General features: G+C 36.9%; 1 protein-coding gene across 1 annotated transcript; it reads left to right on the plus strand.

Annotated features, from left to right (window-relative positions):
- The first annotated feature begins 935 nt into the window (after nt 1-935).
- On the plus strand, nt 936-15,193 carry DECR1 (2,4-dienoyl-CoA reductase 1). Its single transcript, XM_030446133.1, has 10 exons — nt 936-1,016; nt 4,506-4,708; nt 5,677-5,734; nt 5,852-5,938; nt 7,654-7,801; nt 10,301-10,400; nt 11,639-11,711; nt 13,556-13,702; nt 14,023-14,085; nt 14,183-15,193. The coding sequence occupies exons 1-10, from the start codon at nt 951-953 to the stop codon at nt 14,240-14,242; spliced, it is 1,005 nt and encodes a 334-aa protein (XP_030301993.1). The 5' UTR covers nt 936-950; the 3' UTR covers nt 14,243-15,193.
- The last annotated feature ends 534 nt before the right edge of the window (nt 15,194-15,727 follow it).

Below are 15,727 nucleotides of genomic sequence, written 5' to 3' on the forward strand. Positions count from 1 at the left end.
CAATTTCTGAAATTTTCAGATATCTGAAATCATGTCTTCCCCGTCACTTTCATTGTGACAAAATAATGATCCTCTCAGAGAATCATGTGCTGTTTGGCACATTTGTATCTTCCAGTGCACAAAAAGTTCGCTTTTGAAGTTTGTTTCCTCTTGTTAGCCTCATTCCAATGAAGGTTTCTAAATTCTGTAATATTTGTTTGAAACATCTCTTAAATTCAAGAGATACTCCCTTTCTTTCTCCAATTTTCTTTTGCTTGCTCAGATTATGCTTCTTGATACTCAGTGTGTCTTAAATTTACCGATTTGAATAAAATCTTACCATCTAAATCTCAAAGTGGTTTATTAATACCTTCCAGATATTTGACATGCAGCTGTAATGATACCGTGGCAACCACTGCTTGGCGGGGTGGCACTATTGCTTCAATGGCTGTTGGACGGTAAGCAGGACAAATAAGTACATTTTTTACATGTTACTAGATCAAGGAACAAGAGCACCAACACTATTTTCCTTAAAATTCGTCTTGGACTTGTTTGACCATTTTTGTACAGGAGGCTCATGACTGTGCCTTAGGATTTTTATTTTGATGCCTCTGAAGTCCCATAGTATTAGGTTTCTCCTAAATTCCTAATTTAAAAGCTGATAGTACAGACGCACTGATACGTTTATTGTCTTTCATCCCGAGTTTTGTCACCGCGCAGATTAGTCCCTGTGCTCTCTTTTTCCTCAGAATTTGCAAATTTTTCGAATCCGTGGGCTCCCACAGCTACCGTCCTACCTGACATTCCTCATGGCCAAATGAACTCTCCAGACCCCTCTTTCCCCGCCGGCCCGGGCAGCACAGGTGGACCGGGCGGTCGGACCTCTTCCCGCCCCTGGGCGGGCTCTGTTCCGCGGCAGGGAGCAGGCGCACGTCCCGCCGACCGCCCTCACGCACGCTCGGCGGGGGAAGATGGCGGTGGCTGTGCGGCTGGGCCGCTGTGGCAGTGCAGCTCTCCGCTTCTCCGGCACCGGGCGGGTAAGGCGCTGCCTGCTGTGGTGGGGTTGAAGGCCGTCGGCGCGGGGCTGCTCCGTGACATCCTCCCCCGGGGCTGCCTGGGTGCCCTTGTCGTGTCAGAGCTCAGGGCGGGTCCCTGCGGGGCGGTGCAGCCCGCCGGACCGAATACCCCCGGCAGCCTCACCGGTTCCCTCCCGCAGCCACGGGGAAAACCCTCTCGCCCTCTGGGTGTCGAAGAGCGGCCCAGGCTTGAGTGGAGCTCCCGTTGCTGGGGTTTGGGGAAACAGCTGGGAAATGCCCCGAGGGCGGGGACAGCCCCCCCGGTTCTCCCCAGCGCCCGGTGCCACCCACGCCCTCTCCGCGCTGGAGCCCTGGTTCTGTGACCACTGCCCTACCGCTGGATAAATCCCATTTCAGTACTGGGGCCATCGGTATCGCCCTTTGATCCCAGTAGCAAAGTTATGCAGTGCAGGTAAAGTGGTTTGAATGTTGCCGTCCAAGCAGTGACAGGGCTGATCCTTGTGGGTGCTGCTGGAGTACATCTCTAGTGAGTTCTGCACACAGCGTTTCCTTCTTACCAGTGTAAAGTTGGGTGCATCCAGGAGGGCTTTCTGCAGTAATTTCATGATTCACTCCCACCTCCTGGGGTTGGGTTATTTTACGGTTTGATCAAGCTTTGGGTTTGTTTTTTAAATCCTTGTTCCCTGGCTTCTTTATATCCCTCTTTACACCTGATTTTTAACTTAAAACCTTGGCCTTAAGTGGTGGTTAAATGGTTAAACTGAGTAATGAGATGACACTCTCATGAAAAGATTGCTGAATTATCCCAACTTTACGGCCTGCTTGATATTCCTACAGTACTTAATGAGCCTTGGTGCAGTCTTCCTGCCTGCCCCTTCTGTCACCTGCTTCCTCATCATCTTCCCCCGAGCTGGAGGAAGGCAACTGACACGGTTTCTGTAGAGTTGATCAAGAGGAGTGGGGCTGTTTCCCTCCCTAGCAGAACCCCAGCAGGGAGACTCAAACTGCGTCGGTGCTGCCACTGCTTATCTCCTCCTTTCACGGGAGGGCGTCCAAATGCCGGCGTGATTTCCAGCCTGCTGTGAGCTGAAGTTCTCCAGAGGGGGCCCTTCTATCTCTCTGTATACCTGAAGAGAGACGAAATAACTAGGGGACTACTAAGAACCAAAAGAGAATATTCAAGCATTTGTTTCCTCGGCGCTTAGTAGTATTCTGGTACTCTGAAAATATGCAAATACTATTTTCATTGGGAGAATAAAAAGAAAAACAAAACAAAAAAAACCCAACCAACAAAAAAAAATCAGTATTCTACAGATACTTAACAGCAGATCTGAGTTGTAGAATTTTGCTGTTTCAGAAAAATATTATAATATTATTCATTAGAACTACTTGCCTTCCTCAGAACTACTTTTGGCTTATTTTTATCTCTGTGAAAAGTTGTAGACGAAGAGTCCAAGTCCCAGAAAGAATTTTCAGAGTGCATATTTGATGTTAACACTTTAATGCTATAGGACTTGCTTAATTACTTTACTTTTGTCATAATTCTATCTTTGTGTTTTTTTGTTTTTGTTTTCTAACAGACTCTCCAGTAAATTGGCAGTGTAGTTCTTTAATTATTATCTCTGTTTTAAACTGTGTTACTCATATGCAAAAATACATTACCACAGAGATTCACATTTATGTTTTCTCAAGCCAGCTTTAAGCTCTGTGAAATCCTCATCTCTGTGATAGCTGTGGCATGTACAGATTATTCAGCTCCTACTAACATTGACGTCTAATGTTGAAAATGTAGTACATGGTAGTAATGTTGAAATGTTAGTACATACAACAGTAAGGTGTAATATTTTTACTATTTTAAAATAATCATCTTCATGCCAACCTGTTGAACAATTGCAGGTAATCATTTGCAACACCATACAAGAGTAACCATTCTGCCATTCTTAAAATTATACCAGAGTTTTTTGTATTCAAATAAAGACATTATAGGCTCAAGTGCAAATTACTATTAGAGAAAATAATTATAACTTGTATTCATGTAATTTTTTGTAGAAAAAAAAATTAAAATAGTCCAGTTTTGTCACACTTTGAAGTTTTGCAGCTTCAGGTTGAGGTAATTTTAGTATTTTAAATGTTTAGGGATTTCTGAATTTGCAGAGCATTTAACTCAGTATTTAATTTAGGGGCTGAGTTTAGTGGTTTAGGATTCTAGAAATACCTCTTGCATATTTTTGCTGCAACTTTCTTGCTGGCATCACAAATTTCCGGTGCATTAAGGAGATACTTTCTTATTAATGTGGATCAGTAGATGCAGCACTGGATTGTCTTCTTTCTTCATGTATGTTTTTAAACATGTACCAACCATGTCTTTTAGCAAGAACTGGTTCATCAAGGCCTCAGTTTCAATACATAGTATTTCTTCTGGGGCAGAGTGTTACACAAGTAACCAAACCTTGCACAATTTTGTTCAGGAGATGGTCTTGGTTTGCATAGCTCCCACAGTGATTGAGGCAGGTCTCATGGAGTTTGATTCCATCTCATTCTTCAGTAGTGAAGAATCAAAGTCTTGAAGCTACTACTGCATCTTTGGAGTTTGTAAATATATACATGTGTAATCTCAAAATCACATGGATTTAAAGGAGTAAATTTAATTTCTGAATTTCTAAATTTAATATCTGAATTACAGTACCTATATGAAACTGAGATCCACATCCTGCCGGGAGTTTGTAGCTGTTTGGTAGAGAGATAAGTGACATTTATAAGAACAACTAACTTTCAGAATAACAAAAGTCATGATAAAATCACTTTTTCTAGTAGTTCTCTAGTTGGAATGGAACATCGAGGTCCTGGAGCAGGTCCAAAGGAGGGCAACCAGGCTGGTGAAGGGACTCGAGCACAGATCCTATGAGGAGAGGCTGAGGGAGCTGGGGCTGTTCAGCCTGGAGAAGAGGAGGCTCAGGGGAGACCTCATCACTCTCTACAACTCCCTGAAAGGAGGGTGTAGCCAGGTGGGGGTTGGTCTCTTTTCCCAGGCAACTCTCAGCAAGACAACAGGGCACGTTCTTAAGTTGTGCTGGGGGAGATTTAGGTTGGACATTAGAAAGAATTTCTTTACTGAGAGGGTGATCAGGCATTGGAATGGGCTGCCCAGGGAAGTAGTGGATTCTCCATCCCTGGAGATATTTAAAAAGAGACTGGATGTGGCACTCAGTGCCATGGTCTGGTAACTGCAGCAGTAGTGGATCAAGGGTTGGACTTGATGATCTCTGAGGTCCCTTCCAACCCAGCCAATTCTATGATTCTATGATTCCGTAGTCTAGCATTAGTCTAAATGTGAAGGTCCATATGTTTTAGTACAGTGCAATCTAATAATTCTTACATTGCTTGTAACGAGGTGGTTGTGGTTGTTACCTCTGCTGTCCTAACTAAATCTAATCTTGTGTAACAGTCCTGTATACAGAAATGGGAAAAAAAGTAATTTTTTTTTTCCAGTTTTTCAGCCGTGGGCCAAATGTGCTGCATCAGGACAACAAAGCCCCACAAGCTTCATTCTTTTCACCTGTTCAAAAAGTGATGTTGCCAGCAAATTCCTTTCAAGGGAAAGTGGCCTTTATAACTGGAGGAGGTACTGGGCTTGGCAAAGGGATGACAACAGCTTTGTCCAGTTTAGGTGCCACGTGTGTTATAGCAAGCCGGTAAATATTAATTAATGAAGATGTTTTAGAGCTTTCATTTAGTACTGAGTACTGAATATATTGGTTTTCTTCTTCATAATGTGTCTTGCTTTCTTCTTCATAACCTGGATAAATATATATATTCTATTTCTGTGCATTTTTAAATTATGTCATATTGCAAATACCAGAAACCTGCAGATTTATTTGCAGATGTCCTATGCTATAACTAGCACTAGGAAAAAAGAAATTAAATGTATTTCCTGAAATGCCTCAGCAAAATAAACAAGCCTGACTATTAGATGTAAATTCAAATAAAGCCTAAAAGAGGACAAAAAAATGAAATGGCCATTACTAAAAAATTTAAATTATTGCAGACATTCTTCATACAGTTCTGATCTGCACTAAAGAATTAAAGCCATTTCTCTTAACTCTTATTACTTTAAAAACACACCTGATTTCCCTTTAGTTGTCTTTCTACAGTTCTCATAAGTAGTACTATAGTAAAGACCAGAAAAACAGTCTCATTTTTAATCAAAATAACCAAAAATGATGTGACATTCATCTAGACAGTGGTTGGGATGTTTATTCAGAATACTCATGTCCCTTCTAAAGTACTGGTAGAGTAGTAGCCAAAACTAAGTTTGCTATGATTATGTACTCAGAATGAAAATATTTTTTCTACCTTTTCATATTTGATTAGTTCATCTCTTCCTGTAGTCACTTCTGAGTTGCTTTGAAGTAGCACTAACCAGAAGTTAAAGTTTTTTCCAGCAAGTTAGTAACTAAATGGCAGTTTTTATATTAAAGCTCAGTTTTCATGAAAATCAGCAACATGCACATGTGCGTACACGCATCTTAAGTTTTAGCTCATATTTGCTTAGAAAGAGAAATCTGGTTTTATTTAATCTGGTTTTATTTAATCTGATTTTATTTATATTAATCTGGTTACATTTAATTGAAATGTAGGGGTGTTGTGTACTTACTTCTAGGAAGCTTGATGTTTTGAAAGGAACAGCAGAAGAAGTTTCTTCTAAAACAGGACATAAGGTAAGCTATACTTTAAATGGTTATAGGATTTTTATACATTTATGTGCTTCTGCAGTCTTGTTTAATTTGAGTGATACACTTTTGAAGTATTACAGCTGCTTCTTCATTATTATATAGGTTCATGCCATCCAGTGTGATGTGAGAGATCCAGTTTCAGTTAAGAATGCTGTTGCTGAAACAATCCAAGTGGCAGGACATCCTGATGTAAGTGGTCTAGGGAAAGGAAAGAACTTCAGTCTTCATTACTGAAAATACTTTGCATAGTAGGTACGAAGAAAATATCTGATAGAAAGTTAATGGAATCTGAAGAGACACTAGCCAAAAGTGGCAGTAGTTCAAGGTAAGATGGTATTTACAGTTAGACTGGTTACTATTTTTCTGTGGTTCTTAAAGTACTTAGTGGCCAAATAGACAAAATGTTGTTGTCCTTACTGCAAGAACTATAATTTTTTTGTAAACAGTGGGATAATTATAATGGAATACTTTGAATTACTGAAGTTAACAGAATATTGCTCTTAAATCTTCCTGAAAAGCTAACCTACCTGTGTTGGTACCATGTTACACCTGCTGCTTATTAATAGAATGTCTTACTGGAAGTAATCATAAACATCTTCTTTGGTTCTTGCTTAGAATATTGAAATACACAAAAAAAGTTTCAGCTTGAAAACTTAAGTTCTAATAAAACCAAGAAAAAAATCTTTGGTCAGGCAAAGTATCTGTTTTTTTAATAGGGCCTTTAACATCAGACTGTGGTCTGGTGGAGTCTGAACACTGATGGGCACCAAACCCTGATTTGATCATTAGAGAGACAACCTGGATTCTAAGCAACAGAAAGCAATGATTTTGTTCTCATGTGCATTGTTTTAGCAGTTGTATATATCTGCATACCTCAAAAATGGTATCATGCAGTTCACTAGTTTCATTACTGTGTCTTTGCCATATTAATTCAGTGATTCCATTAACCTGCTCAGTATCTTGAGGTGCTTGGATTTTGTTTTCTTCAGACTGTAGGGAGGCCTTTAAACTGTGTTTGCCATCTCTATGTATAAGTTGCAGCTGGTTTATTTTGTTTTGTATTCATGCAGTATCTGCTGTGCTGTGTTTTGCTATTGAAAGGTCTAATGTCTTAATTGAGCCCAGAAGTCCTTCAGAACAAAAATTGTTTTCTGTGCATACTTATACAAACCTAGGTGCCACTCCACAGCTAGTACACCATTTTGTTGCTTCAATATTGTATATTGTTAAATACCCAAGATCTAACCACATAAGTCTTGGTTTAAAAAATGCTTATGTGATGTGTAGTCTCCTAAAAAAATACATCTGACTTGCTATATTAAAGGGCTGAGCAGATGAAATATTGGAAGTATTCTCTGCCTAATTATTGATGGTAGAAAGACTAATAAGTGAAAGGTCTGTGCAAAAGAAAAGTTTGCTTGCAGTTCACTAAATCATAACACTGTCTTTGTCATGGCTGATTAGACTTCCTGTTATGCAATAGTCAGATAATCCAGATTTAAATCATCAGATTACATGAAATTCATTTGCTTTTATTCTCTTGAATCCATTAAGCTAAATATGGTATTTGACCTTGGAACTTTGTAGGGACAAGCTTATGAGGCACCTGAGATACTATGGAAAAATAGTGACTTAAGTCACCCTCTACATTTAGACTTCCTCAGTACCAGATCAGTAACTACAGCAGTGTTGAAATGCAGCTTGTTTTCTGTTATGATTTTTAAAGTGTTAGAATTGCTGATGGATTATTTTCTCTCTCTCACCATCCCCAGCCCCCTCCTCCCCACCTCATCTGATGGTATTTTTACTTTTCTGCCTGAAAATACTAAAAAGTTCCTTGCAAATACCTGGCTTCTCTCTTAGGAAGAATTGATTTTAGTTAGATTTTTCTTCCTGTGTTTCAGGTTGTCATAAACAATGCAGCTGGAAACTTTATTTCCCCCTCTGAGCGACTTTCTGTTAACGCATGGAAAACAATAACTGATATTGTGCTTAATGGTACTGCTTTTGTAACTCTGGAGATTGGAAAGGAGCTCATTAAGGTTCAAAAAGGTATCTTAAGTTTAAGATAAATGGCAACTGAGCCCATACTGTGATGCAAAATTTTTATTTTCCTTGCCTTACTATTATTATGGCTAGTTTTGAGAGTTTGAAAAGAAACACAGTTTTTAACTCTGTCTTTTCTAGAAAGAAACTTTTTTTTTTTTTTTTGAGTAAAGCCATACTTAAATATGACACAGTAGAAATGAATAGCAATTACTTCATTGTAGAATCTGCCCTTAAAATTGGACCCAGAGGCCATGAGATTGAATATAAAAATATGATTACAGTTTGTACTGATAGTAAAACATTTTAAAAAATATAGAAAATATGGCTTTGTTTAAAATATGCTGTTACTTCACTTGAGGCTTTTGAATCTATGCTGGTTTCATTGAGCAATTGAACATATATTTACTTAAATGAACAGCAGGTCAGGATGTAATTTTTAATTTTCCTCCTACACTTAAATAAAATTCACAGTTGTGGTGTTCGACTAATAGTGCTATAGAGATACCTTTGAGATAGTCAGAAAAAAAGTTTAGAAATTGAAATCACTAATTGGTTTTCTTTTTTGCAGGTGTAATTCTTCATTCTAGACTATGTAGGAGTTTAATCAAAATATTTTGGCTTTACTTTAACAATATGGGAATTCTTTGATACACTATTTAGCCAAAGATTTATTTTACCAGATTGTTGTCTTTAAAAGAAAGATAAGATATTCCCTTATGTGCTGTATGATATATTATATCCAAAGAAATGCTTTCATTTTACATTCTCCTAGTTATGCATTGAAAAACATTGAGATTAATTTTTTAAATCAGAATTATCTCAAATAGCATTTTAAAGTGGTGTGGTATGCTATGGTTTTGATTGGTGTATCCTTTAAATCTGTAGCATGACCTACATTAAACCTAGTCTAGTAAATAGGAAAAGTACTCTGCTTTAAGACTGTTGGTACTAGTATTTGAAAGGGATTTGTAATCTCTTAGTGCATTATTTATTATATGCTAAAGGTTTATAAAATAAGATGAATTAATTTGCTACATATTGTCATTTTAATGAATAAAGCCCTAGGAAATAAAAATGGTTTATGAACTGAAGTATACTTCAGAGGTGTAAATTTACCAGTGGTGCTTCTGTGTTACATTTACCCAGCTCATCTCTATTGAAAAATGTCTGGTTTAATTCTGTGAAATCCATAATTAACAATAACAATCAGCTCTAGATAACTTCACAGTAGTTCTGTGGGTTTTGCCTGTGTGTTTTTTTTCTTTTTGAAGTCTCTAACTGCAGACTACGTTTTTAAAAATAAGGTTCATTGTTTCTGGATATCTGCTGGCCTTTCTGTCAGTGCTTGTTTATGGTTCTCTTTAGTTTCTCTTGTGTAACATTACTGTAATTTTGAGCTGCGTCTCTGCTTCATCATCAAGTACATTATATCTCTAAGATACATTGTTTTAGAAAGATCCCTTAGGTAGCTCTTCTAATTAAATTATTTTTAAAGTACAATATGTAGAACAGTTATTTTAGTTACTGTGGCGTAAGTAGTGAACCATTGTCCCTTGTCCTCCATTTCCCAGTTACAGTAAGTTCATACCATATCATAAAATAGTTTGGGTTAGAGGGGACCTTACAGGTCATATAGTTCCAACCCCCCCTGCCATGGGCAGGGACACCTGGCACTGGAACAGGCTGCTCAAAGCTCCACTCAGTGTGGCCTTGAACACTTCCAGGGAGGGGACATCCACAGCTTCCCTGGGCAACCTGTTCCAGAGTCTCAGCACCCTTATAATGAAGAATTTTTTCCTAATGTCTAGCCTTAAATCTACCTCTTCCACTTTAAAGCCATTTACAGCCTTCTATAAAAGAAAGATCCAACAGTTACAGTTTGAATTATTTTCCATAACATTTTTGCTGAATCTTCAGTATTTTTTAACATAGAAAATGGTCTTTTTGTAGTACAGTTTTTTTGCGATAATAACTGGGAAAATTTATGCAGCTATATCTTGTCATAACTTCTACTGCAGAAAAGCTTCTTCAAAAAAACATCTTTTCCTGCATAAACTTTTAACTCAAACCCCTAAACTATGCCACTTTAAGATTATGTCAAACCTAGTTGTTAATTCTAATTTTTTTTTTTTTTTGAGTCAGGAATTAATAAAATTAGGGCAAATTACCTGTTCAGTGACTACGAGGCTGGGACAGCTTCTAAGACTGAAAGATCTTGTGCTTTCACTCAGTTAGACTGATTTGCACATTATCTTTTGGAGCCTAATTAGGAGTCGTTTACACTTAATGGAGCAACTCATCATTCATGGAAAAGAGGGAACTGAATTAAAAAGGTTGGAAAGCAAAGCTTGTAACTATTTTGAAAAAAATACCTTTTCAAATTATCTTTGCAAACTCCTGTACCATTGAGGTTACTTTGTACCGTAAGTTCAGAATTTGATCTTTGTGCAGTTTTGTGTTGGTTTTGTGTGGGTTTTTAAAAAATGTTTTTGCACCTTCCAGGAGCAGCATTCCTTGCTATTACAACAATTTATGCAGAAAGCGGTTCAGGATTTGTGTTGCCAAGTGCCTCTGCCAAAGCTGGCGTAGAAGCAATGTGCAAGTGAGTAATAAAGCACAATGTGTATTCTGCTTTTCACATCCTTGAGATAGGGTAATTGGGCTATAAAAATGAAGCTAGTTGGTATAGTTCTCCTGTTCCATTATATCATAAAGAGCCTTCGAGCCTCCAATATCTTGGCAAGAAAAAAGTATGCTGATAGCTTTTTACAGAAGGAAGTATTAAGTGTTATTATTGTGACTAAGGACAAATGGAACTACTTTTGGCAATAGCAAGTTCTGAAGTTTCAACTGCAGAGTTTCACTGCTCAGGTTCTTTTGCATTCTTACGTGCAAGCCATCATTTCAAGACAGTTAACAGGAGAACTGTTGGAGAGCTATAGTGACTTTCTTATGTCTCAGGAAAAAGATATCTGGGTGGAGTGTTCTTTTGCTATATACCTGTCTAATTTCATAATGAACATGCTTCCTATCAGTATTTTAAATTAAGTCTGCAGTTACATTTAATTCAGAACAGTATCGTGGTGTATCCATGTTAGTCAGTAAACAAAAGGATTTCTACCATTATTAGCTATGGGACAGTCCTTAATAGCCAATAGATCTTTCTCTGCAGAAGAAATTGAATATTTTGGAAGCCTTTTAGTAAGTAGAAGCCTTTTATCCTAAAAAATTGAGGGAATGAGCGATGGTCTTGATTTCTGTTCTTTGGAGCTGCAGCTGAAGTGTGTACTCCCCAAAGACTTCATGACCCAGCTAATTCATTCACTGTATCTCTACCTGAAGTACTGCTTATGCAGAGAAAATGTTGCCATAAAGCAAAAATTATTCAGATGGTCCCATTTTAGAATGTAACTTCTCTGTTATTTCAAAACATCAAATGAGACCTATGTTGAAAATGTTAGAAATGTGTATTTGTGGTAGTCTGAATTACCAGAGAAAGATGGTGGCCTAACCTATGTTAGGCATAGGTTGAGGCCTATGTTGAGGCATTTAAGTGCCAAAATCACCTGTATAATTTGTGAGGTGGGAGGAATTGCTCCTGAATCTATCTTTAACTATGATGCATCTATTAATTCAGTATTTCTCTGATTGTGAACATGATGTTTTTTCTTCTCTGAAGTGTTTTTAAGAACAAAAAATCCTAAAACCCTTAAGTAGAAATGCTTATTTCAGTAAAATTCTAATATTTACACATTTGATTCAATTGTGCTTTTTTTTTTCTGAATAGGATTATTAAATACTGTGTTTAAAATATTGATGCATTATATTAATGAATTTTAGGTCTCTTGCGGCTGAATGGGGTAAATATGGCATGAGATTCAATGTGATTCAACCAGGTCCAATAAAAACAAAGGTACACAGCATGAAAACCTTTTTTTTAGTGTTGCAAAGAAATAATATATTAAAATACTTAATGTTAGTTCTTATCAACTGTACATAACACTTGTTGGAGTGAAAGTGCCTATTTCTGCCTGGTCTCCTAGTTTTTGAACAAAACATCTCATCAGTTCCAACATTTCACAATCTCTTTAGGTATATGAGAACAGAATCTCACTAGTTTTGTTGAAAATCACAAAACTAGAAGGAGAAAAAACAGCAAAGAAGCTTTGATATGACTGAAAAGGAGGACTGGACCACCTGAAACAGGAAGAAAAGAGAAAGCAGTCCAGCAGGATGAGAGAGGAGAATCAGTTTCACATTGAATCAAACTATTAAAATTGTGAACTGTTACAGCTAATAATGGTCTTACTACTACATGTAAAATGTTTCACAGTGGATTTGCTGTTGTTTTGAGGTTAGGGGTGCAGATTTTTTTTAATTTTTTCTTTCTTCTGGTTAACAGCAGATGCTACACTGAACCAACTCACTTTTACCTTTTTTGACTATATAAAAAAAAAAAAAAAAGTGGCAGTACCAGCAGGGTTAGAAGAACACTGAAACATTACAGGATCAGACTGCAAGTCTTCCAGGCCTTTTTTCTTGTGGATTTTTAGGCAAGAGTAGAAACAAAACATTTTATGATTTTTTTTTTTATATCTCCAGGCACAGGGAGTTTGATACCGTTGTTATCTCTTCATATTGTAATCATCCTGATGAACTTTAGTCTTCCATCAGTTTGTCCTGTTCCTTTTTAAATTGATACAAACTTTTGGTATCCACTATATCATGTGGCTACATTGGGTTGATTTATAGCTTCTCATAATTTTTGGCAAGTTAACTGTTTTCAGTGTCAATATCGCTACATTCCATTAATCTTTCTGATTTAAACTAACAGCATGTATCCCACTTAGGGTAATTACTGTTTTTTAATAAAATATTTAATTTGTCATACTGGTTCCAAGTTAAAATATCCCTCAAAGCATAAAAAGGCTGACCAGCTTTCCTTTAAACAGCGTGTTGCAAAATCAAAGCTTTCTGTCCCAGAGGCTAAAGACTTCATGTCTTTAAAAAATGCTGTTCTAAGTTGTGGTAGAAAAAGGAAAGAGTACAAGCTTATAAACTGGCATTTAAAAGCATGGCAATAAAATACTTAAATAGTGGGAATACAGCCATAGTTACATAAATTACAGTGTGCTTTAACTCTTACTACTTCATAATGTTAACGTAAATGTTACTAATTCTTTTCTGATTTTGCCTGAGGATACTGTTTCCTTGTGGAGGAACCAGGAAGAACAAAAAAACCCCTTTTCTTTTTCTCATGCCATCATAAGCTATTCAAGTACTAAAACTTCCAGTGACTTAGTTGAGTCCTAGCTGTTGGTGCATTTTAATCAAACTTGATTTTTATTGATTTATTTATTTTTCAGGTTAGCTTACTCTGTGCCATGTATAATTTTCTGTTGCTTTCCTGCTTCTGTTTCCTTGTTCCTCTCACCTGACCCTGCAGCAATTTTCAGTCTTGTTTATTTGCTCAGATGTTTATCAAGGGTGTTTGGGAAGCAAAGTTATTAACTCCTTTTGTTTTTTTTCATAGGTAGATGGTGGGTGACAATCCTAAACATGTTAAATTCCAGTTTATCACCCTCAGCAGATGTGTATCAGTGTAACAGGAATAAATACTATTTTCTGCTCTCTACTTCTTTTTCATCCTGCTGACAAATGTCCATCTCTTGTATTACTTATGCAGAGTCAATCTTACTAGGTTTTAATTTCTGATATAGTTAATTTTTTTCCCCTAATATTTTTCTTAAATCTCAGGGTGCTTTTAGTCGCCTTGACCCAACAGGTGCATTTGAGAAGAAAATTATTGAGAGGATTCCTTGTGGCCGTCTGGGAACTGTAGAAGAAATTTCAAATCTTGCTGCCTATTTCTGCAGTGACTATGCAAGCTGGGTTAATGGAGCAGTGAGTTTTGGCTAATCTTATTTATACAATTAATTTTATGGTATGGTGGTCTGAGTTTTGCTGTTACTTTTTAAAGCCCTGATTTCAGAAATGAAACAAAAACTGTTACTTGTGAATTATTTACAAGCATCATTACCCTTTTAATTTTAATGCATGGTAGTTAGTACCTTTAAAAAGAACTTTTTAAATTTATTAAATACATTATTTTGGACATTGAGTTTTCTGGATCCAAATAAATAAAAAGTACTTAAACAGTACCTAACAAGGAAATGCTACAGAAAACATGCTATTATTACATCTACTGCTGATGTTTTTTCTAGGTTATTAGAATGGATGGTGGAGAATATGTTTCTATGGCAGGAGAATTCAATGATTTGAAGAAGGTATTAAACTACTTGCTTGCTATTTTCCATTCAAACAAAAACCTAGATGTATAATCATTACATGGAATGCTAACAAAACACTCTTTTCTTTTATTAGGTTACCAAAGAGCAGTGGGATATGATGGAAGCAATGATTAGAAAAACAAAAGGCTCTTGAAGTAGGTGTCTCTGTGGTGGAGATCTTTGGAAATGAACCACTACTTTTTCATTAATATTTAGAAATAACCAATGGAGAAGTAGCCTTTAAACTACTTCTTATGCTGATTTCAATAAAATATTTTGAAATTGCTACATTTCAAATATAGTATGTGTTTTTCTTGTCTGCAGTGTAATTTGTTGTCAATAGTGAGCAACAATTCTTCACTGAAATGCTATTATTCTTTATATTATGTCTTATATATCCATAACATGGTCTACATTTGCTTTTCAAGTTTCAGAATATTTTTTTTGTTTGTTTCTCAGATATGTCTCATAATATTGTAATTCCAGTAGCTTTTCAAAACTGTCATAGCTGAGTATAATTTTTAATCTGAGGAAAATCTTAGAAACTAAGCCTAATAGTAGTACTAACCTTGCAAATAATACATTTTCAAGTTATCAGGCCTACATATGCTGACATAGGATTTATCTCCTGTGGTTACTTGCAGAATCTTGAAAAACAAAACCATCTTGGTCTTATCTTTTGCTGACATTTCCAGTCTTTTAATTAACTTACGCTGAACTTTAAAAATGACATTTAAGGACTAGCAGTGCCTTCCTAAGGAGCTTGGTCTTTGTCATGGTTAACTTAATGTTTTTGAAAATGAGAAGCTAAAAATCATTTGCTGTTAATGTGCCACTAGGGGAGTGTCTCTGTGAAAATGGATTTACTTAAAACTAGTAAAGGACATCATTAAATGGGGACTGAAAGCATTGAAACCTCGTTGTCTGAGACAGAAATCCTTAGGTTTCATTTGCATTCACAAATTGGTGCTAAAGTGTTAAGATGGCATTATTCAAAGATGTGTTTGTGAGCTGTGGTATGATGAAGTATTTCTCTGTGGTATTTAGTAGGGTATCTTCTGGAGATGGACTATCAATAAAACCAAGTTCCTGCTGGTCTCTTGCATCCCTGTGTGTGTTTGGCTTTTGCTACAGGAAAGTTTGTCACAAGGTGAAAGTATTCAGCTGGGATGGAAGATAACCATGTTCAGTCTCCAACAGTATCACAGCCTTCGTGTGACCTTAGAGCATTTCTGTTGCATCTGAGCAGCAGGGCAGATACTCTTTGCACCATTCCCTCAGGAACTGGTAATCTGAAGCAGGAAGACTGGCATATTCCTGACTCACAAGACATAGGTCCTGAGTGGGACACGTGGAAAAGATAAAAAGGCACATTCCCAGTCTCAACATTAAACTGGGATCAAGTCTGTACTTGGCTTTTGGGCTCAGACATGATGTTTGGTACCACAATCTCTTAATCTCTTAATCCATCTCTCTGCATATGAAATAATAGGAACAATGCTTTTTTTTTTTTTTAATATAACAGTTTTTTTTAAAGAATTCTACCTACTAATTAATGTATTTCTTCAGGCAATGAAAGCTTTTTTTTTTTTTTGAGGGAGGGCAGGATAGGAAAGGGGAATAAGTCTAGCCCACTACA

This window comes from Calypte anna, chromosome 2, assembly GCF_003957555.1.
Source record: "Calypte anna isolate BGI_N300 chromosome 2, bCalAnn1_v1.p, whole genome shotgun sequence".
Classification (NCBI taxonomy): domain Eukaryota; kingdom Metazoa; phylum Chordata; class Aves; order Apodiformes; family Trochilidae; genus Calypte; species Calypte anna.